Source organism: Lycorma delicatula, chromosome 7 (genome assembly GCF_047948215.1).
Source record: "Lycorma delicatula isolate Av1 chromosome 7, ASM4794821v1, whole genome shotgun sequence".
NCBI lineage: Eukaryota > Metazoa > Arthropoda > Insecta > Hemiptera > Fulgoridae > Lycorma > Lycorma delicatula.
In genome coordinates, this window is record NC_134461.1 from 125,343,170 (window position 1) to 125,368,254 (window position 25,085).

At 27.7% G+C, this 25,085-nt stretch overlaps 1 protein-coding gene and 1 long non-coding RNA gene across 3 annotated transcripts in view; one reads left to right on the forward strand and one right to left on the reverse strand.

Moving 5' to 3' along the window:
* Positions 1–15,006, forward strand: part of LOC142327555 (prostatic acid phosphatase-like) — a 36,194-nt gene extending 21,188 nt beyond the window's left edge. For both annotated transcript variants that reach the window (XM_075370713.1, XM_075370712.1), the window contains exons 4-8: positions 2,268–2,504; positions 5,253–5,432; positions 7,258–7,381; positions 12,959–13,164; positions 13,919–15,006. In XM_075370713.1, coding sequence (XP_075226828.1) covers positions 2,268–2,504; positions 5,253–5,432; positions 7,258–7,381; positions 12,959–13,164; positions 13,919–14,059 — 888 coding nt within the window. In that variant the 3' untranslated portion in view covers positions 14,060–15,006. The remainder of the gene's footprint in view (positions 1–2,267; positions 2,505–5,252; positions 5,433–7,257; positions 7,382–12,958; positions 13,165–13,918) is intronic.
* On the reverse strand, positions 1,735–16,844 carry LOC142327556 (uncharacterized). The gene is made up of 3 exons (XR_012757011.1): positions 16,586–16,844; positions 6,658–6,870; positions 1,735–1,948 (listed from the first exon to the last, which is right to left on the reverse strand). It is a non-coding gene; the product is annotated as an uncharacterized LOC142327556 (long non-coding RNA).
* Positions 16,845–25,085: the final 8,241 nt, after the last annotated feature.

The following is a 25,085-nucleotide window of genomic DNA, read 5'->3' on the forward strand; positions in this document are numbered from 1 at the left end:
AATGAGTTACACGCACTCAGAATTTTTGTGTATTTTTTTTTATAGTATTAGAAATGTTGCAGCCCTGTTGTACAAGTTGAGTTGTTTAAGAAATGTTTCAAAGAAATGCTATTTCCATCTCCAAGGTATACAGCAATATTGTTCAAACACCGTTTCAAATATAAGGAAGCGAGAAAAAATGTTAGTACATTGAAGGTTTTGCCATAAATCGGACTGAAATATTGAGAAGTAATTAATTAATCTTTTGTAATTTGTTAGAAGTTGAAGACTACAGAATTTGCTAACAAGGCTACATGGAAATCAGTTTTAATGCTCTACAATGGTCATCCTTTTAGCGGCTCATCAAAATGGCTATTATTGAAACATCTGATAATAAAAGTTGGAAAACAATAGAAAAACACAAAATAGTTCCAAAATCATTTTCAGTAAAGCATTTAAGGAGTGGATATAATAATATGTGGCTATATCCTCATAGGATCATTCAAGTGTAATTTATTTTAAAAGATTTTATAATTCATAGCAACAGGTGTCCATAAATAACCATTTTACCCATTAATTATTATGCTTACCAAAAGTAAACAACATTTAATCATGAGTTTAGACATTCTTAACATAACTTTTAATATGCAATTTATTTCAATTTTATGACAATGAAAAAGTAAATAAATAAAGTACTAAAGTGTAGAATATATTGTAATATGCATTAATAAGTATGTAAAGAGTAGTAAATAGTCTGCCAGGTCTGGGTGCATGTGTACAGGCAAATGCAATTACTGCTACTGCCTTACCAGGTCTGACGTAGCTACAATGTACCAGTAAACATGGTCTGGAACAGACTCAAGTTGACCACTCCTGAGATGTGTGGTTAATTTTAACACAACCAACAAAGAACACTGGTATCCACAGTCTTGTACTCAAATCCATATAAAAGCAGCTGCTTTACAAGGACTCGAACCTTAGAACTCTAAACTTTGAAAATCAGCTGATCTTGTGATGACAAGTTTAACCAATGTGGTATATAGTATTATTTGTAATAGATAGCATAATTAATCACTTAAAAAACAAGTAAACAATTACCGATATAATGAAAATTATGATAAAATTTATCAGAGTATCTTCTAAATTTCATTTTAATAACTGCTAAACTTAATTTTTATTACCTTAATCATTATTCCGATATTTAAATTATCACAGATTGGGTAAGTTTAAGCTTTATGTGTTTGTAACTATATAGGATTACTGTGCGATATTAAAATACATTTATTACATTCATTCATAAATTTACACAAGACTTCTCCAGCAATTAATTTTTCTCATCTAGAAATAAGTGATTTTTAATAATAGGAAATGGATTTTTACTGGAAACCCACCTTCTGAAACATAAGAATCAAAACACTAACTTTAGTTCATAAATGAATTTCGAGAAGATGGCTCCATTCATCTGCTTTGAAGGCATTTTGAATCGCAAAGAGAAACTTCTCAAAAAGTTGGCATGTACACATCATAACTTTTCTTTGTGTATGATAGAACTCTAGCTGTGCTCTATGTTATCCAAGTTTTGATTTCATAACATAAAGTTAATGTTACTTTAAAATCCAGCACCTCTATTTCATTTAACTTTTTTGTTACCTTGTTTTTTTGTTAATTAAGAAAAATCCATTTTTTAAGATGTTCCACGACATTAAAAGAATATTAAGAGAAAGCACATCAGAAAACGAAATAAAAATGAAGTCATTACTTTTTTAAGCGAGTTGTTTATTTAGTTTAATTCTTACATTTTATGTTAGTTTCAACGTACAAAATTTTAATAATACATATTTGAATCTGATAATTTTCAGAAAATTACAATACATTTAACATAACTTTACAAAGTACTGCTTAAATTTATTCAGAATAAGTGTTACTGATGTTTACTATCTTCCAAAACATTTTTTTTCATCTTTCTCATCTAAGAACAAACATAAATAAAAAAGAGATTTAAATAAATAAATATAAAAGTTATTAATTGTGGAAATAATTAGATAATTATTTCCACAATCAAATAAAGAGATTTCAAAAGAAATGATGTTTCACATTCCACATTCAAAAGAGAGAAATGATGTCATTTATAACTTTACATTTTCCTCTACTTTGTAAAATTATTTAATGACTTAAAAATGCATAGTTTGATGCTTTGCTGAATAACATTATTATAATATGTGATTTTTTTTCTGTAAAGATTTTTTCTTCTCTCTTTAATTTCTTCAATCATTCTTTTTTGTAAACAGAAAGGAAAAATGGAACTATATAATGTTGGAAAATTACTTCAAGAGAAATACAAAAGATTTATACCAAGCTATTCGATTAATTCTGTTAGAGTTAACAGCAGTGATATGGACAGATGCCATATGAGTGCTGCAGCTTTATTAGCTGGGATGTTTCCACCAGAAGGTGATCAAATTTGGAATAATCAGTTGATTTGGCAACCGATACCAATTCATTCTCTACCAGTAACTAAAGATACGGTAATATCATTACAATTATTTGTTATCTGTTTGTTTATTTGAACATTTAGTACAAAGCCTATTATTATTATTATTAATTGATTATGTCTATTTGATGAGATTTTTGTTTTGCATGTCTTTAATGTATAACAATAGACACAATTCAAAGAAAATATTTGAAAATTATTTCTCTTTCTGGGCGTACCAGTATGATATGATGACAAATAACTACTGAGTGTGGTGCCAAACTAGGGGCAGTGAATGCTTTTTTAAGACAATTTAAAGAAACTGGTTCCTTTTCACCTCAAAGGAAAGGCAAATGCAGCTGTAAAAGGAAAATTATTCCAACACAGGATCAGTTATTAGTGTGAAAATAAACATGATCCAAAATTATCTGCTGAGGACTTAAATTAGAGAATTAGCAGTCAATGGAACAGATTTACATGACAACTGATAGGTCGACTTTTTGCAGTTGGATGGAAAACTTATCGGCTAGCAAAAAAATAGCTTTTAAAAACAGCAATGCGCAAAAAACACTCATATAGACCTAAGGACATGCTAAATGGACCAAAGACTGGAAAAATGTTATTTTTTCTGTCGAGTCACATTTTTATGTTCAGAGACAAAGGGTTCAATGCATTAGAAAAACATCAGATGAAAATACATCACTGGCTCATATCCTACAATTAGTTAAACAACCCCAGAAAAATGGCTTTTTTGGCCATACTGCCAAAAAAGTGTAAAAATTTTTGGAGAATGAAACATTAAAGTGCTCCTGTAGCTAAGCAACTCCCCAGACTTAAACCCGATTGAAAATCTTTGTGCAAGTCAAAAAAAAACTTTCAAAAATCAATTGTACCACATAAATTGACCTCATTAAAGCAATAAGATCGGTATGGTTTCATGATGAAAAAAGAACTGCCTCAGCATTTACTTGGATGACAGAAGAGAAACCATGGTAAAACCTTGATCAGAACAGTATTTAACAATACACAAACATAAAATAGAAAATATGAATGACTAATGTTAATATTATTTAAAGTACGAGTATAAACGTATGAAATAATCTAAAGTTAAATACTGAAGCTACTAAATACAAAAAATTACTCACAATTGAGAAGGCATCAATGAAAATTATTTGAGACCTATTCATACACTCATCAATTGGAAATTAGAATATTCAGGGTTTTTTTTACAAATTTTAGTACTATTTTTAACAATAATGATAAGAGTAGTAATGTTTCTGTAAAAGATAATATTTAATTCCACTTTAACTAAATTTTTTTAATGGTTAGGTAATTTAATAAAAAAAAAAATATATAAGTGAAGCATAACACAGATCTTCCTCATAAGCCAATTAGCGTGTTGAATTACCCTGAAAATAATTCTGTTGTCTGATTTGATGGAGATATATACAGAGATTTTTTAAAGAATAAATGAGTATTCTTAAAAAGTGCATATTCCATAAACATAAGCATAAGGATAAGTTAACATTTTCAATTTTTTAAATATCAGTTGACATTATTCACAATCTTAGACATCGATGTACTAAACAATTATGTGACAGCCTGTTTTTGTATCTTGAATATTCGTTCTGATCTTCAGAGTGAACTCAAGAGGTCACATTATACTTCAAATGGGAATACAATATGCAAGCATAAATATTTAATGATGATTATAAGCTTAGCGTTATAGTAAGGCACTTCAAACTGAAACAATATAGTTTGATTTTGTTGTAAATGAAATAAGTTTGATCCCCAAGAGAATTTATCATTTAATAAAAACATCCAGAAATTAAGCTTTATAAGAAACAGATACACTATTATTATTTTTATTAGAAATTCTATCCATGTTATTAGCGATTTTATGTTCAAGTAAGAAGTACAACGCAATTGTTTTATCTATATTTAAAGTTAGATGGTTACAATCCATCCGGTGAATAATTTTTTTGAATTGTTGATGTAGAATTTTCAAGTCCTTTGAAATAATTATCTTTAGGTATACTTGTTTAATACAAAATTAATTAAAAAAAAAAAAGATTGATTAATTTTTCAATAAATAAACTATCACTTATTGACTGAATTACATTTTTACTGATCTTAAATAAATTTGAAATTAATTTACTTACACACTTCAATTTTTATCAAACTTAACTAATTTTCATTTTCTCAAAAAACATAATTTTTTCTTTAGTTATTTCTTGAATATCTTAATCTTAAAAATATTTTTTAAACATTCTGGAGATTATCATATATTAATATTTTCTTACAAAATAAGTTTGAATTTTCTTCTTCTAAATTATTTTTATAAATTATTTTTTATTCTTGTGTTATAATCATGAATTCCTTATTGACTGCAAGATTTTTACTTAATTGTATTGGCATTAATTAAATCTGGAGTCAATTTATGAATAAAAATTTTATCATTACGGTATTAATAAGCTTAATTCATATCAGAACTGAATATATGCTCAGTTGCTTAAGCTTATCAATTACATCCATATGAAATGGTGAGTTAAAATCTGTAAATTATTTATCTGCGTTTTACGAAACGGGGCAAGCATTAAACAACGGTATTGAAGATAAGGCAGAATTATACCACTGTAAACAAGTAATTTATTTATGTCATTTCAATTTGTTAATCTGTAAAAGTAACCTGTTTTCTTATTCAATTTATTATTTTTTTTAATATGATTTTTCTTGTTCTTTAAGTGTTTTTGGCAAAGTTTATTTTAATGTTAACATTTTTTGTAATCTATATTGTTTTTAGATGTTGGCAACTTTAGCTCCATGCCCAAATTACTGGTTAGAACGAGAAAAGGTTCTCTCAAAATTAGCTCTTGTTCCAGATCCAGAAGCTGAAAAACTATCTAAGTACATCAGTAAATACGCAGGACAAGTCATAACCGCTACAAATCTGCCAGATTTTTATACAACTTTACTAATTGAAGTAAGATTTTTAATTTTCATCAATGAATAATAATAAACTTAAAACTTTACAAAAAACAATGAGTAAAAGTATTCTAGAGATATATATACTATCATGTACATTCAACATTCAAGTAAATTCAGTCCTGTTTAAAGACAAAATTAAGATTAAAAAATTCTCCTTCTCAAGAAAGATATTAATCTGGAAAACACTTTTATGTCAGTAGTTAACTTTATGTTAATCTTCATTTGATAACTGAAATATCTTTATGAATATTAAAGTACTTCTCTGAGTAAAAAATAACTTAAAAATATCAATATATAAGTAGATAATCTGATTTACAAGTACATGTTAACTTGATTAGAAAGTTAAAAAAAAATGTTTCATCTTTTTTAATAATTTAATTAACAAAATTAATTAATTAATTTAATTAACCAGGTGTTCAGTTAGTATAGTAACCAGTTTCTAAACAGTATAGAATTTGTAACCAAACTGTTTTTTATTCAATTCCTAGCAATCTTGCTCTGGAATCTTTCACCATTTGATTTTGTTCATCTTAATTATGTTAAAAGTAAAGTAAATGTAAATGTTGAAGTATCAAAAGGTGGAATAAAAAAAAAAGTTACAAATGTTAGTGTATTTTTCCCCATCATGTTTTTCATACTACTACAGAGTACTGAATAATAAATTCAGAAGCTTGTAAGTTAAGCTCAATTATTTTTTTTATTATTAATCCACCACGTAAAACTTTGAAATTCGCGCATGGGAATATAGCGTGAAAATTTTATAATGTTTAAAAAATGGCAAGGTAGATCAAGAAATTTAATTAATCAGTATTAGAAGCTTAAAGCATATCATTCTTCTCACAATTTTTTTTTCATTGTACTTTAATGGAATTTACTTTTATTTCAATTTACGTTTATTTCAATTTACTTTTTAATGGAATATTATTTTTATTTCACTCAAAGAAAAAAATCACTAATAGCACGCAACACTCATAGATACTCAATTTTCTAAGCACTGCTATTATTTTTTTGCAGGTACATTCCAGTATCTAAACTTCATAATTCAAAAGAAAGATCCTGGGAATTTTTTTTATTTCTCTTTTATTAATGGTTGATTTAAAAACAATGCTGAGTGATTAGGGGCAAATTGATGATTAAAAAAAAAGTGTATTAACATAATACATGATACAAAAGAAATGCTTGGCAAATAACACTTCCTAAATCTTATTTCATTTACTTACAAGAAAAAAAAAATACCAAGAGATGTTATGAAATTGTTTCCTTGTATCATTATCAATAGTTTTTGAGCATCGTTTGAGCACATTGAAAATAACTGTAAATGTTATTGACTGCTCAAACTGTCAATACTGTTGTCTTAACGGCTTCCACAAATCAGTTCTTTCAGTTCTTCTATCATTTTAGGATTGTTTTTGTGTAACTCCTACTCAGTATCACTGCAAATAAATCAAATAAAACACTAAATCTGGAGAATGAAACAGCAAAATCTCTTTGGCTTATGTGCACAATTCTAAGTATAGAACAGTAAGTTTTAAGATGGTACTTAGCACCATTTGTAAGTAAAAGTATTGCTATTTCACATTTTAGTTACTGTGGAGAAAATCTGAAAGCTCCAATGATTGAAAAATACTTTGCTACTTTCAATAACATGAGAGCATGCTTTGAATAGGAAGCAGTGAATCATTGTTGGAGGTAGATTGCTTTTCTGTAATATAGTGGTTATGGGACAAACAGGATGATTTCATACTTACAACAACGTAGACAAACAAACAAACTAAGAATTTTAATAAAAAATACTAAACTTATCATTTAAAACTTTTTAGGAACGTAGTGGATATACCTTACCAGATTGGACAAAACCAATTTATCCTGACAAACTGAAAGAAAGAGCGGAATTCTATGGAACAACTTACACTTGGAACAGAATCTTGAAAAGATTTTTCTCAGGTACTATAGAAAACAAAAAATAAATTTAATCTTACAATAATTTTATATAATTTTTGTCACCACTTTTTTCATCTTTCTGCAAGTTCTTTTGCAGTGAAGATTACTAATTTTCACTGCAAAAGAATTACCACATCATTTTGTGATGAGTGAGGTTCAGTTATTTGATTCTTCTGGGATGTAATTAATATCTATTGAAGTTGAGGATTGTCATTTTAATACTCTCAACCCAATAAGAAAAATGAATCCTTGTACTTGGTAGTGCTAAGACTTGTATAAGAAGAGTACAGCAGCCTTTTTGCAGCGCAAAAAATGTAAAAAGATTCTAATCTTAATTTACAGCACAGTTCAATATAAGGAGCAGGAACAGTAAAAACCTCTTTTGACAAGATTATGATATATAAAACTTCTTTAGACTACTTCAATTTTGTCCTAGCAGTACAATAGTACATGACCTTCATAACTCCGTATAATTTAGCAACATTCCAAAACAGGTTAAACAATAACAAAAATAAGTAATAATTTACATCCAATCCATTAAATCAAACCTATGTTCCTCATTGCCTGAGAAACGATGTCTGTAATATGCTGATATACCAGTTTAGAATCTACATTAATATTATCTACTCTGGTTATGATAGACTGATGCAACATATACTCATATAACTATAAGAATCTTTCAGCTGTAAGAAATTATTCAATGTTCCCATAGTTAGGTTGTTTCATTTTATTTTCAGACCATTTTACAATAATTCGATATCATGTTGAAGCATATTACAATCATGAACATTATTAACTTTTGCACAGATTTTCAAATCTCAGCGTAAGTGAAGATAGGTGATGATCCAGTGGATATATCATTGATAACTATATTTTAAAGGGGTAAGATTAGAAGAGCCCTGTGGAACTCCACATGGTATACCATATTCAGTCGACAGTTTCCCTGCCACTTTCACTTTAAACCTGCAGTTAGTCAGATAAGACTTTCTTTCTTTTTCCTGTTTAGCTTTCGATAATTACCTTTCAGATAATACTTCAGACGATGAATGAGGATGATATGTATGAGTGTAAATGAAGTATAATCTTGTACAGTCTCAGTTCAATCATTCCTGAGATGTGTGGTTAATTGATACCCAACCACCAAAGAACACCGGTATCCACGATCTAGTATTCAAATCCGTGTAAAAATAACTGACTTTACTAGGACTTTTCAGTCAGATAAGACTGAAGCCAGTGAAGCATAGGTCCCATGATTCCAATTGTCTGTAACTTGTAAATAAAAATAATAATAATAATAAAAACAAAATTGAGAGAAACGCAATTCTTTTCTATACTGTTAAAATAAAAAATTGATTTTTTTAAGAATTGTGAGATTCCCATTTAAGTATTTATGAAGAATGCCTTATGAGAATGAAATGTGGACAATAGACAAAACAAAGAAGAAAAGGATTGAGACTTTTGAAACGAGACATTCAGTTAAAAATTAGGTGGGTTGATAGAATAGTTAGATAAGGGATTAGCAAAGTATAGAAAGGAATTAAAAAAATAGCATCAAACAAGTCAAATGACTGATGATCAAGTAATAAATTTTAATTACACTGGTCAACATAAAATTTGGAAATTGAAAGGGAGTAGGTGTTCTATATAGTATTTTGTATGCTGAATCTGAATATATATATATATATATATATATATATATATATATATATATATATATTTATACTGAAATATCCCATCATGTAACCTAAGTTACAATCCCTTAAATTTATTTGTTCCTTCATTCATGGAACAAACAATACAATAAGTTAGTATGCCTGTATGTTTGCTCATTCATATCTGATTTATATTGTTATGTATGCTGTAGACCTATATTTGATAGCTAACAGTCAAATAAATGATGTCATTTCATGTCAAGCCAGACATGTCAGTGAGTCAAGTAATGAAATTCAACATGATGAAATTTTCTTCTGTCCGAGTTCAGGTATTTGCATGACTTGCTGTGTTCTTTAGTTGTTTAGCTGCTTTATCATACAAATATAAAGATTATTTCATAAGTGATGTAAATTTAATGAAAGATTTTTATAACAGAACAACTTTTGGTATTTTTGTATTGAACATCAAGATTTGTTAAGTTTGTGTGCGTGTGTGTGTGTGTTTTTCACACTGTGTTTTATTGCACTCCATGTTGAAATAATTTTATTACGTAATTAAGTATGTATAAATTAAAACTTAATTATATTTATAATTAACCAAGTATTAATGTAATATTTCAGTTTACTTTCATTCATTAAAACATTTTGAATTTTACAATGAAATAAAAATCAGGCATGTAAAATTCTACAAATATTTTTTGTACATTTGCGAGAATTCACCATGAAAAATCAACGAAAACCAGCATCAAATCTATTGAAAACTACTTACAAACATTATTTTGACTGTCCGTTGTAAGACCAACATAAATCTTGGGCTCCACATGTAGCATGCATCAAGAGCTATGTTAAACAAACCCAATGGTTAAAAGGAAAAAAAGAGCATTTGCTTTTTGGCTACCTATGATTTGGCAGACTAACCATTACGACTGCTATTTTTGCTTAACAAATGTTACTGGTTTCAATTCAAACAATAAAAGCAATATTTCATACCCAAATTTTTGTTCAGCCATGAGACCAGTACTTCATGATGTTTACTGATTCTGATTGGTCCGACTTTCTGGTAAGATGTTTCTGATTTTGCAGAAGGCTCAACAGCTGAATCTTCAACTTCAATAGATATTAATTAAATTCTAGGAGAATCAAATACTGAAACTCACCTCATCACACAAGCAAAACTGAGCAACCTAATTCGTGACTTGTATTTGTTGAAGCAACATGCAGAACTCCTAGGTTCACATCTTAAAGAATGAAATTTTTTAAACAAGGATACTAAAATTTCAGTATATAGAAATTGAAACGAAAATTTACTGAAATACTTTAGAAGAGATGGTTTAATTTGTTTCTGTCCTGATGTTATTATTATTGAATAACTTCAATGTTCCCGTATATTTTCAGACCATTTTACAATAACATTTTTGATAAATTATCAAATGTCGTAAACACTACCTATATGACATTTGATAATTTTAAATATCAATTTTTTTTAAAGGATGTATAATAACTGTATCTAATTTATTTACTTTTTCCTGTTTAGCCTCCAGGAATTACCGTTCAAGTATTACTTCAGAGGATGAATGAGGATGATATGTATGAGTATAAATGAAGTGTAGTCTTGTACAGTCTCAGTTTGACCATTCCTGAGATATGTGGTTAATTGATACTGAACCACCAAAGAACACCGGTATCCACAATCTACTATTCAAATCCGTATAAAAATAACTGACTTTAATAGGACTTCATAATAACTGTACCTAGTATTAGTGTAGATAACATGTGAATGTTTTAAAAAAGGAGCAGTGGGATCTGGCTCATACGCAAGTCCACAGTAGGTGCCATGGCTGCTGTAGCACCCATTCACATTCTCAGACTGGTGCCAAAATTAGGAATTAGGTACTGCTCTACAGCTCTTTAGATAAGACAAAGAACAAGTGATGGAAATGGGGCACAATAGTAAAGGAAAGAATTTATAAGGTCTTAGCTGCAAAACTTTCTGAGATGATTGTGTCAAAAACCTTTTGCCAACGTTTAGGTAACTAAACTGTATTTTAATTGATTTAGAGAAGTCAAATTTTTTTACAGAAACTATAAAATGCAGTAATTACAGTTCATGAGAGCTATTTCCAATAGGTTTTCGTATCTTAAAACATTATAGATATTTAACATAAAATTTGCCAGCCGGCCCCTACTGACAATCGAGCTTTTATATTATATTTTTAAAAAGTTATATTAATAAAAGTTTAAATACAATAATAATAATTAAATTATTTATTTTTAATTTTATTTTATATCTATTTGATAGCTTGCTTCAGTGCCAAACGCGTCATCAAAGACTAAATTTATGGTGGGGGGTGTTTGCTGGCAGCCTTGGCACCCACTCAAAAAAATCCTGAACAAATCCTTGACCTGGCTTCAAAATTAAATAATGTTTTTTTGAATTTATATAATTTCTGACACTTCCTCAGTTTTCCAATTGGTGACTTATTAAAAATGTTATATGAGATAATGGCTGTCAGCAAGGAAATCAAATAGCAACAGAGTTTTTTACTAAAAATTTTGATTTTTTTTCTCCATTATACTTTTAATACTGCATAATTTTTTAAGATAAGAACATTAATTGATCAAGAGGAACACAGTGGACCCAATTTTTTTACTGAATATTTTGACCTTTAGGCCAAACTAATAAAAACAATTTTTTCCATACTATTATTAATATATATGTATATATATTAATAATATATATAAAATAATAATATATATATATATATATATATATATATATATATATATATATTCATTTATCTTATTTAATAAAATTAACTTCTTATCACTATATATTTGATTTCTAAATTTTTATTTAAAAAAATTACTTAATTTTATTATATTATTTCCATTTTAAATCTTTGTTGAATATAAAGGACAGTGCTGGAAACATTTTGCAGTCACTACCAGCTTTTTGTCATCAAATACATGGTGAATGAATTAAAATAAAAATTTTTAAAAAGTAAAAATTTATTTTTACTTTCCAATCTGTATAGTAATACAATATATTACAAAGGTAAAGTATATTAATAGAGTCAAATTTTGCATGTAGGTTTTTGTAGATATTAATGTTTCATAATACCCCTTTAATCACAGAAATTTTAGGATTGAAAAATCCCAGAATTATGAATGTAATTTCCTGGGCTGATTTTTTATTGATATCTTCTAACTGGAAGAACTGATTTGAATGAAATTTGGTATAACGATTTCTATGTACGAGACATCAATTCCATTTAATGTTGGCAGCAATCAAGTCAAGGGTACCAGGCAGCAGTCCTTATGGGTTTCATATCTCAAACTTTTACTCAAAAGGGTAGATATATATTTTCACACAATTTAAGTCTCTTCGGTAATTATGTTTCTTTCTGTAGATGATTGGTCTTATTTAAACACCCACAAAGGGATGGGAGCTAAAAAAAACCTTTTTCTTTTTTTGTTATTTCTGGACTTAAAATCACATCATAGTACTAATTAGATGATTCCATAACATTAATGTCACTGGTTATGAATTTGTGTAATTTCATTCAAGGGAAGGGGGGATAATAAGTTAATTTCTTTTTTTCACTTTTATAATTTTTCCTGTTATCTTCAGATTAAGCAACTTTTTTTGAAATTTTGTATGATGATTTCTGAATATGGGTCATTCATACCATTTAAATTTGGCTAAAAAAGGTAATATAATTAATTAGGTTTTTATTATGTTTTTTGGATTCCTTAAAATGCAAAATTTTATTTATTATTTGTTTATTTTTTTTAATTTTAATTTTGTAACATTTCAAGCTAGTAATTGTTTTTGTTAAGTTAATAAAAATTTACTTTAGTAAAAAAAAATATATAATGGTTTACAGAATATGTTTAAGATACTACCATAAAATCATTTCAATTTCAGGGCCTCTAATTAAAGAATTACTTCATCAATTTAAAGAAAAAAGTGAAGGTTGTATAAAAGATATGAAACTATTTTTATATTCAGCCCATGATCTCACTCTCATAAATACATTCAGAGGATTAGAATTTAAAGATTTCATATTCCCTGATTTTGGAGCATTTATAATATTTGAACTGCATAGGTCAAACAACAAATATTTTGTAAAAGTAAGTACTGTTATAAATATTTATCTCTTCACATAGTATGAAAATGCAGGAACTATTACAAACTGAAATATATTTCAAATTACTGCAAATTAATTAGCATAAAATGAGAAAAAATATGCAATTATTATACATTACTTTTTTTAGAAAAAAAGACCTTTTTTATCACTGTGAAGCAATTATTAACTTTCAAACTCGTCAGCAAAGTTATGGTGTGATTAGAATAGATTAACTTTTGAGTGCTGGTGAACGATAAATATACAAACACAGAAAGTCATAGACGTTGATGAAAGTTATATATTTGAAATGGTTCAGTTCTCTGTTTAATTTCTATGAAGTAATGTTAAATACTTATATTTTCTCTAATGGCAAGCTCTAGCTCATTTTAGTCCTCTTTGCCCTAAAATTTCTATTATGAGGGAAAATTGTTTAACAAAAAATTTAACAAACAAAATTATTTTACAATTGCATAATCATGTCATTTTAAAGGGGTTATTAATATAAGGAGTATTATTGTACTAAGAGATATAAATTGGTGAAAAATAAATTGAAATTATTCACTCACAGCAAAAGCTAATTAATGTGTAACAGATGAAATTTATTATTATTCATAAATAAATTATCCTTCCAAGTTTTTAATGAACATGGTAAAAAAAAATACAATTATTAGTATTTAGTATTATAAGTATTTATGATAATAATTAAATTAATTTATAATCTGTACCAAATATAAATTTTTACATTTTTTCCTGGACAGATGTTTTATTCACATTCTGCTGAGATAGTACCTTATGAATTAGAAATACCAAACTGTGCAAAACCCTGCCCACTGGATAAGTTACTAAATATTACAGAAGCTATTAGAACAGTTGACTGGAGTACAGAATGCTTTGAATGACTGACTCACTGAAATTATATTTTTAATCAAAAAAAAGTAATAAATAATTTACAACACAGAAAAAAGGAATAATGAAATAAATATCATTTATGAAAAGAATTTGACTACACATATGGGTTTACTAAGAAAAGATTTCATTCAACTATAAAGCAGCATTTCTTCTCTATGAGTAATCTTTGGAGAACCTACTGTCTGAAGATATTTTTATTGCTCCATCTATTGCTGTTTTCAAGAGAAGTCGTTTGTATAAGATATTGCAGGTTATCATACACTACTTCTATTCATGCCAATTGACTGTAGCATGATTCTAGTGTGATTTTATTGACTTTTGAATTTTCATTGGCATATTAACTTTAACTTTGTTTTCTTTGTTTGATACTGTATTGTACTCTTTTCTTTTCTTTTTCTTTACATGTTTGTTTGACTACGGCTCACAAGCCTTAAAAAATTATGATTTTTTTTTTTTATAATGTACAAATGCGTTACAAAATATCAAACAAAAGTGTTCAATTAACCAGCTTCAGCTATTTCTTCATTGACATATTAAAAAAAAAAACATGTATTTTAATAAATTTAATGTTACTGATTTAATTTTTTTATTAAATATAAAATTACTTGTTTGATTATGCTTAAATCTTTTAATTTTAATTTTCAAAGCAAAGATACTCAATAAAATAAAGCAAAGACCAAAATGTTTAATATTAGTACAATAGCATTACAATCTCAAAAATTATATTTTTGACTTTTTGAAACTTGAAACCTCATTCATCACGGGGCTTTTTTAATGATTAAAATATTTATTAAAATTGATTTTAAATAAAGTAAAATCAAAATTAATTAAAAATGTGGGAGCTCCCACCTCAGGGGAGGGGGGATTAAATTATTTTAGTGACTTAATTGTTTGAAATAACATATTATGAAAAATAAAAATTTGAAATTGCAAATAATTTTTTTTTTTCATTTTGAAGGCTCCCATACTAAAGGGGAAGCAATCAGGTACAATTAATTTTTAAGAAAACAATCCATAAATGGTGATAATAAATTAAAAAAATTAAACTAAAAAAAATGTCAAGTTAGTGCAAAAAAATTAAATAAAAACAAATTGTCAAGTTAGTGCCTTGGCTTTGTATGTGGAGGTTCCGGGTTCAAATCCTGGTCAGGCATAGTATATTTCTATACACTTCCAATTTCCACCCAGCTAATGACCATAGTGCTGATGCCTGCTATTTCATAAAAAACAATTTAAAAAAAAATTTTTTTTTAATTCTATAAAAAGTACAAAGATACAGCCATCATTTTAAATAAACAAAGTTGCAATTTTCTACGGAGGTAAAACTTTTGGCTAATTTTTTCCAGGAAATACTAGAATTACAAAAAATTAAAATGTTTAAATTTTAAATGCAACAGATAACTTGTGAGTGGCTTTAAATTTAAAATAATATATTTTTTTAAATTTGTTTGGTTAAAAAAATATTTTTTGTTACCACAGACCACTGGAGTGAGATGGGCAAAACATTTTACAGTGTCTGTAGTAATATCAATGCAAAACTCCCAATCACTACTTTTCTGAAACAAGATTTGGTTTAAAAAATAAAACACTTATAGAAATTTTTGCGGATGGGGTGAATATTAAATAAAACCTTTTAGTAATGTGCATATTGATAAAAAAAACTTCACATTTATAAGTAAACGTTTTTGCTAGAGTTTTGAAATTTTATTTCAAGGCAAAACAACCACTATACCCCCCCCCCCCAACTTTACTTCTAATTTCTTGAAAAATTAAATACATTTTTTTCACTGAAGGTAGTATCTGTTTATGAAATTTAAACAAAATCGGTCACTGATGCAGAGTTATAAGATCAAATACAGACCAACATACATACACAGATACGCATAAACTTCCATTAATATTTTAGATTTGGGAACATTGGAGTAAAGTTTTTCCCCAGATTATTTACAATTTAAACCTATTTTTTTTATGCACAAAACTTAAGGGGGGAATAGTATACCTCATATAAATAATGCTAATTTTGACCTAGTTCATGTACCTTTTTCTCAGCTCCTATAATAATAGCCATGGTCTTTTTTAATGATTTTCGTTTTATTTTCTATCTACTAAACTTAGTTTTAATAAAATCTCTTTATTTTTATTATATTTTTGAAATTGTGTAAAACTACCATTTTTTTCGGCAAAAAATATTTTAATACGTAGATATACATATATACAAAAATCGTCTTATATAAGGATAAAATAAGGCTGTGAATACCATGTAAAAATTTTAAGTCTCTTATTTACATTTTTTGAGAAAAAGGTACATGAAGATTGAAAAATGTGGTTTTGATGAAACAGCATTCAATTTTTTCCCCTGGGCGAAAAAAGGCTTCCGCGTTATCACCGCTCGGAACGCATTTACAGATAGGCTAACTATTCAAAAAGTTCTTTGTATTCTCTTTCTTAAAATAATCTTGTATCATAAATTTCTTGCTTCTATCTAACATAAGTATTAGAATAGCGACAGTTATTACCTTCATTACTATAAGAACTTACTAAGGAGCTTAATAAGATAAAATTCCAGAATTATTCCGGTCAATCACATTATCATTTTCATCACCAGTCAAATTATGTTCTGTTTGTTTCTTGTTTGTTTCCAAGAAATTTGCTTCTGGTAATTCTGAACTCCTACCTACCAATTATATTTATATAATTAGTCACATGGTACATAAATATTCATAAAACGTAACTTACAAATACAATTACTCAATCCAAATTTACACTCATGAAAAACATAACCTTACAATCAAACTGCCAACTAAAAACTAAAATTAATGTATATACAAAATTCAGTACAAAAGCTATATTTTACTAGTAAATATGTAAAAATAAATGACAAAGTGCATAAAAATAATTCTACAAACAAAAATCTGAAATTCGAGAGAATGACACTATTTACTTAAAAAATGAATATTGATTCACAAATGAATAACATAGAAACATAATTTTGATGGCTTTGGAAAGAAGGAATTTTAAACTAAAAAGTTAAACCCAAAATAATAATTTTTTTAAAGTTTTTCCAGTACAATTCCACTTAAGAAGACCAATCTTAGAATTTTTTGACCAACCTGTACACTTTTCCATTATAGTTATAGCTGCAATAACAGTAAATATCCCTAGACTACGGAAAGTAAAAATTAAAGTAATCTTTGAACTGTACATTAACCTCAAAATAGAAAATGTAATCATCTACAATTGATCACATTTCAACCACATTTGTAAAATTATGAAGGATTGCACACCATGGTAGAATAAATATGAAAGTATAGTTTTTAATATTCTGATGACATATTAATGGAAAATATTTTTTCTCTTACAAAAAAAAATGTTTCTGTCTAGCGACAATTTATGTAATGTAAAATATCTCAATTTGGATATGAGAAAAATAACGACATCAAACCATCATTTGAATGACCGAGAAGGATTATCACTGATCAACTATAGAATTATTTTTAAATTGTTTTAATTTACTGCCTCAGGCTGCTAGCACAACTGGAGTTTTATTGGTTAGTTTAATTCTCACTAAGCTAGAAAATGCATCACAGGTAGTATGGCAAATAAAATCATCAGTGGTGAGGACTTTGGCACATTGAAATGCCAAAAAAGTACAGACATACACACACACACACACACACACTCATCCGCATCCAGATACACACATGCACAAATATATACAAAACTGCAGAAGGTATGTATATTAATTTTTTTTTATAATCTTCTTTTTTAAAGAAAGTCTTTGGAATTTGATTTATTATATTAAATTTTGTCAGAATATTATCATAAGAAATATGATATGACAGAGAGATTCCAAACTGCATTACAATCTCCTGGGAAATGATTCTGTAACAAAAAATAAGATAAAAATTCATATAAACTTATGTCAGAAAACGGCTTGTTGGCGAGTTTTGGCTCGCGAAATATTTAGCCCTGCTTTTTACTCCTTCTGTGAAAGTAAACTGTACTAAAATTTCTGGGGCACAAATAAAGGTGTAACTTTGGTGCTTTCTTATGGTTTTGATATAAGAAATTGGATAAAAGTGATCCCAGACCTCTATCTCACTAGGTTTTAAGAAAATTGGGTAAAATACGAAAAGGTCTTGTCAGAGAATATACTTTTTTAGGTTTGGAATAAAATAACTGTTAATTTACCAATAATAAACGAAGAACCAACTAATAAACTCACAAAAATTTTAGTTAAATTTGCAGAGAATTTAATTTTGAGAAAATTGATGTAAACAATGGCTATTAAAATTAAACATAAATTTGAGAAGTTCAACTTCAGTTAGAAACAAAACACACAAAGAAGATCATAAAAGTGACACAATTTTAAACAGAACAATTGACATACAGATACCAAAAATTATAAAAATAAATTTGAAAGACATCCTTCTAAAACATATTAAATCTTTATTTTTCATAGGGTGGCAATAACAGCTGATTGACAATTAAGTTTAGTGTCTTAGCATTTGAATATTCATTTGAGTGGTTTATTGTTTGGTTTACTGTTATTGTTTGGTCAGTCATTCACAATGGGTAATACCACAAATTTGTTTTCATCTGGAGAGTTAACAGACATATTGTTAATTTATGGTAAAGTAAATAAAAATTGATTGGCTGCAGTGCTTGGATATCGGGAAAATCATCCAGATTAAAGAGTACCTGATCATAAAATAATTGAGACTTAGGAGAGGCGAGTTTGAGAAACAGATATATTTAAACCACAATGATTCGATGCTTGTCATGAATGTTTTGTAAGAAATGCTAATGCTGATGAAGCAATATTGAATGCGGTACAACTATCTTCACCTCAAACACCAGAAGGGTCACATTGCTTTCATGTTTTGCAATCACGTGTGTGGCGAACATATAGGTGCAACAATTATACCCATTCCATACAACATGTGTACAAAAGTTATTACAAACTGATTTTGATAAGTGGATGAAATCATGTTGATTGTTAATTAGAAAATCTGAATTTGTTATTAGTAAAATTTCTGTTTGTTTATATTTACATTATATTGTTCAAACATTGATAAAAATTGTTTTCTTTAAAACCGTTTCACTTTTTCGACCCAGTTTCTGTGTTTTGTTTCTAATTAAAGTTGAACTTCTCAAATTTGGGTTTAATTTTAATACATGTTATTTACATAAATTTTCTCAGAATTAAATTCTCTACAAAATTAACTAGAAATTTTTATTTATTTATTGGTACATTATCAAAGTTATTATATTCCAAACCTAAAAAGTGCATTTTCTGACAAAACCTTTTTGTGTTTTACCCAGTTTTTCTTAAAACCTAACTAAGACAGAGGTCTGGGACCACTTTTATGCAATTTCTTTGATCAAAAACCATAAGAAAGCATCAAAGTTACACCTCGATTTGTACCCCAGGAATTTTAGTACGGTTTAATTTCACAGAGGGAGTAGAACCAGGGCTAAATATGTCCCAAGCTGAAACTTGTTAAGGAACCACTTTCTGATGTATGTTTTTATGAACCTTTTTTCTAATTTTTAGCTATAGAATCATCTTCCAAGAGATTGCCATGCAATTTGGAATCATTTTGTATAGAATTTGCTTTTACTTGTCAGACTGTATCTTTTTTGTATAAAAAATTTAGGAATTTGATGATTAGATTCAGATAGAAATAGAACCATCCTATTATTTGTGAAAAATTCCTGCAATAAAAAGGCTTCATACAGACCTGCTTGGGGACGTTGAATTTTGATAATCTATGATGTGTATTTAGGGTTATGAAAGTTATATTTTGTACAATAACAGAACAATAAAAGATACCAATATATCTTCTTGTTTGACCATTCCCATTTTTTGGGTTCATTTCAAAAATCAAAATCTTGAACCTATAAAAGATGTCTGTAACATAAAACCTGTAATAATACTTGTATAATAAAAAACTGTATAAAGATAAAACTTGTATAATCCAGCACTTATTCTTAACCACACTGACAAGCTGCTGTAAAGCTGTACCAACAATCTTGATAGCATTACTGCAATTAATTATAAATTCAAAGTGATTATCAAGAGTAAAATCCTGAGCAAGGCCTCTCAAAAGTCTCAATCAACCAAGACTCAAAGATGATTTAATAAACAAAGCTCTTCTTCTATCATGAGAATTGATGAGTAGTAGGTCTGTGACTAATGACTTACCTCCACTAATGTTTTCCTCCAACATCAACATTATTCTATCAATCATAAATGCACTTTAAGCTTTTTTAAGGTAATTATTTTTCTCTGAAACAAATTATGTCATAATTCAGGAATTTATAGTACAAAGTATAACTATTTAATCATACATACAAACAAAAAATATCACTTTTATGTCATATTAGCACTATTAATTTCATTCAAAAATAAAAATTACATCATATGTTTGTGACACAAAATATCACTGTTAAAAAAAAAACTCATACTATCACTGTTAATTTCGTACAAAAATATCAATAGCATCATATTCTTGTAACTTGAGAAAATAAATAAGTTAAATTCATAAAACTTGATTAAATACTTACATAGTTTAAAACTAAGTATTAAAAAAAAGATCCTTTCTTATTTAGAATAAGAAAGTAAAAAATAAAATACATAATAAAGAAAAGACTTAAGTAGTCACAAAAAAATACTTTATCAAAAAATAAAATTTATAAAGAACTAATTAATGAATTATATCAATTTTATATTCATAGATTATTCAACTTCAATTTTTGTAATAATTATTCATTATCTTCTATATTTATTAAGTAAATTGTCTGATGTACATTTGGCTTTAACATTACAAATAATACAAATTATCTTAGATACAACTCCTAAACAACCACATTCTAAAAACAACAGAATTAGAATATCTTTTCTTTTTTTTTGTTTTCAGTCATTTGACTGGTTTGATGCAGCTCTCCAAGATTCCCTATTTAGTGTCGGTCATTTCTTCAGTATACTCCCTACATCCTACATCCCTAAAAATTTGTTTCACATATTCAAAATTTTGCCTGCCTGCACAATTTTTCCCATCTATCTGTCCCTCCAATATCAAAGTGACTATTCCAGGATGCCTTAATATGTGGCCTATAAGTCTGTCTTTTCTTTTAACTATATTTTTCAAAATGCTTCTTTCTTCATCAATTTGCCACAACACCTCTTCACTTGTCATTTTATCCTACCACCTGATTTTTAACATTCTCCTATGGCCCCGCATTTCAAAAGCTTCTAATCTTTTCTTCTCAGGTGCTCCGATCATCCAAGTTTCACTTCCATATAAAGCTATGCTCCGAATATATACTTTCAAAAGTTTTTTCCTGACGTTTAAATTAATTTTATAGAATATCTTATAATGTTAACATTTCTATGTACTGTACATAAAAATAAAATCACAGATTTAATTTGAAAATGTCTCTGTCTAATCACAATAACAATTAGCAAAAAAAAAAAAAAAAGTTTAATTCTTTAATTAAAAAAATTTGCTCTACTTTGATTAAATTTTATAGAAACAAGAATTTTGTTTCATAGAATAACCATTTAATCAAGTTCGGCTATTCTTTAATTTTTTTTAAGGAAGCCTTCAGTAAGCAATGATTTAAGACCTCTTGAGAATTTTTAAATTTTTTCAAGCTGAAATACAATTGACTTCTTTCAATTAGAGTAGTTCTATGGAATTTAAAAAGCGTCAACATAGTTTTAAGAAATTTTTTTTTCTGTTACAGCTATAACTCACTTTTAAAAAAATATTTTTTAGATAACATACACAAAAAAAAAAAATAGAATTAATTTTGTATTTTTATGATTTCAGTAAATAGTTCACTTTAGTTATACATCTTTTACTAATGAGAAAATTTAATTACTGTGATATCAGAGTAATTACTTAAAACTAGCTAAAAATCATTTCATATCAACTTTAGATAGTTTAAATTTAATTTTTGAATAACAACGCCAATAAAAAATCCTTTTTACAATACGTAGAATGCAAATTGCAGCAGAGAACTGTATTGGTTCCTTAATAGTCTTGTTGCTACATGTTTTAATGACAATCTTCAAAATCATTCATTTATAATCATCTCAAACCAATCATAGTTATTCTCTTAATAAATGATATGATTTTGTCTATATATGAATATAATTAATTTATAGATTTAGAAATTCTATGTTCAAAAATAATTACAGATGGATTGTAAATATCTAACTTTAAATGTGCTCCAGTAGATGTAAGATTATAATTGTATAATTAATATTTCCGTAACTGATACCAGTAGTACTTCTTTTACCCTGAGGATGAAGATTTTGGTTGCCTCATTAGATAAACATATAAATTAAATACTACTCGTAAATAAATTTGTCTTGCGATACTAAAATATTCCATGATATCTTTTGCGGATTATACTGTTTTATTGAAGAATAAATCTATTCCTGAAACTTAGTTGATATCTGATACTGAGAGTGAATTAGTATAAGCTGATTGTTTGTAAAAGATTGTTTATAATGGAATATACGATTGAATTCAAATAAAACAAAGGGCATGTCTTACAATGTTAAGATTATAAATAATAATCAGTTCAAGTGTGCCAAAACCTGTTCTTGCAACTGTAAAATCACCAGTAAAATTGAAACAGTAAAAAATTTAGACACAAAAATTGTTAGTAAATTGACTTGGAAGAGACAGAACTCATTTCAAGAAGAGCTGGGAGCACTGGTGAGAAGATTTTATTATTTAAGTACAATATGTCCCAAAGATGTTTAATTACATTGCAGCACATATTTGTTAGTTTATGTTTACTCTGTTCAGTTTATTATGTTACAGTGATGAATGCAAAACACTGTCTGTGTTTATATCTATTGTTAGTGCTTTGAAACACATTACGAGAATAGTCAGCAATAAGCAAGTAACAAACAACCCCTAGACAGTGCATTTCCTCTAAACATATCTTAACATTTATTGTTGCTATAGCATCTATATTTCCTAAAATTTTAATAAATTTCATATCAATGAAATAATAAGCACATAAGATGCAAATATAAGCAATATAAGCATATCAGATGCCATGTAATGGTTGCAGGTGATCTAACGTAAAAAAGTCAATCCCAAAAATAGCATTCTTAAGAAAAACAAGTATTATATGCTAAACTACAAAGAAGAGTGAAAAATGAAGTCATTGCCTTTTGCACCGAGATAAATATTTTATTATATAATCTGTACACCAAGCCCACTGAAATACTGATAATATTCAGTCCTACAAGTGACATCATCACATTGACATGCAACTTTGACTAGTGCCATTTGTACCTCAGATACTTTATAAGCAGTATCACATTCATTTGAAAGATTGGATTACAATCATAAGAGAGTTAGGTAAACAACAAATTAAAGCACCCCTTTATGTGGGAAGCAGTAGAAAGCAATTACCATTACACAAACTGTCTTTGCACATTAGGGTAAGTAGGTGGGAATAAGGAAAATAATTATAACTGTAAAAATAAATTAAGAAATTTTACTGAAATAAAAATACCAAGCCAAAGAAAGAACTAACCATATAAGATTCAGTAAATTACCAAATAAAAAAATAAATAAATAAAAATTAACCCTGAATTTTTAAAAATTCAATAAAATTTGTTTACCTGGAAAAGACGGTGATCAAAACACCACTTTTAAACAAAAGTAATGATAAAATTAAATTTCAGTGTTATTATCTATTGATTAATTTCATTGGTTGTCACTATAATTATGTTTCGCGAGACATAATAAAAAAAAATTATAAGTATATTAATGGTACATGACTAAATGACATACAGTATATCATTTTATATATTTATAAACTACTATTTATTTTTTTCTGGAGGTGAATTTGAAGCAATTAATTGTCTTCTTTTTTTGTTTTAATGATTCTACTAATCAATATAATTGTTTAGTTAATAATGTAAAGCAATTACAGTTATCACTGTTTATTTAGTAAGTATTTTGAAAATAGTATAACCCTATTTAATAAATTAATATTAGTTGACAATCTTTTGAAGTAACATATTACTTTCCAGTACCAGTACAATTTATTTTTGATATATTACCTTGACACAGTTTTTGTATATGTTTTGTTAAATCTCAATAAACTATGCTACTGTTAATGAAGAGGAATAATATTAAAAATAAAGCATAATTATTATTTTTTATAGTGAGGCCGTAGTGTTATAAAGTAAGTTTATTAGGACTAAATATTGTGGAGGAAGTACATCCTTCACATACAGTTAATATTAAATTTATGTAAGGAACTCAGTCAATATTATATTAAAACCTAGCTGCAGTACACATTCTCCAGATGAATTTTTAACTCTTTGCGCTCGGTAACCATTACTATAGGTTGGATGCACAGATCGAGTGGCCAACACTGCTGGCCACAGCCATTTACGCCGCAACTCAGAATTATTTTTCATGCATAGGCGCTCGTAGCTCGGATGGCCAGCAGGGCTGGGCAACATTAAATTACTCTAACGCTCAAAAGGCCACTGGTGCTGGCCACGAAAATAAACAGCATTTATAAATATGTTTTTAAATTTCAGCTGTTATAAACCTACTTGGTACAATGTCTGGTATGTGCTGCAACCTATGAAGTAGAAAGTGATCTAAATAACCATATGATTGTAAAACGAGCACCGAATAAAGATTACGTGTTTCTGGTTGAGCATCATCACCTATACATCATTTGTTTAGTTATTTTATCAATTAAAGTGATTGTGGTTTTGTTTATTGTATATATATGGGTGAAGAATTTAAGTCGTTTTTTTTTTTTACATAAGTGTATATATATTTACGTGATTTTTTACTGTAAATATTTTAACCTAAGAATGAATAGCGATTTTTATCTACCATCTGATACTGTGAGAGAGTTATTGTGTGCATCAGACAGTGATGAAGATTTTCTAGTCGGTTCTGATCATGAAAGTGATACACAATCAGATGTATGTGAGGAGTTGGACAATGAAAC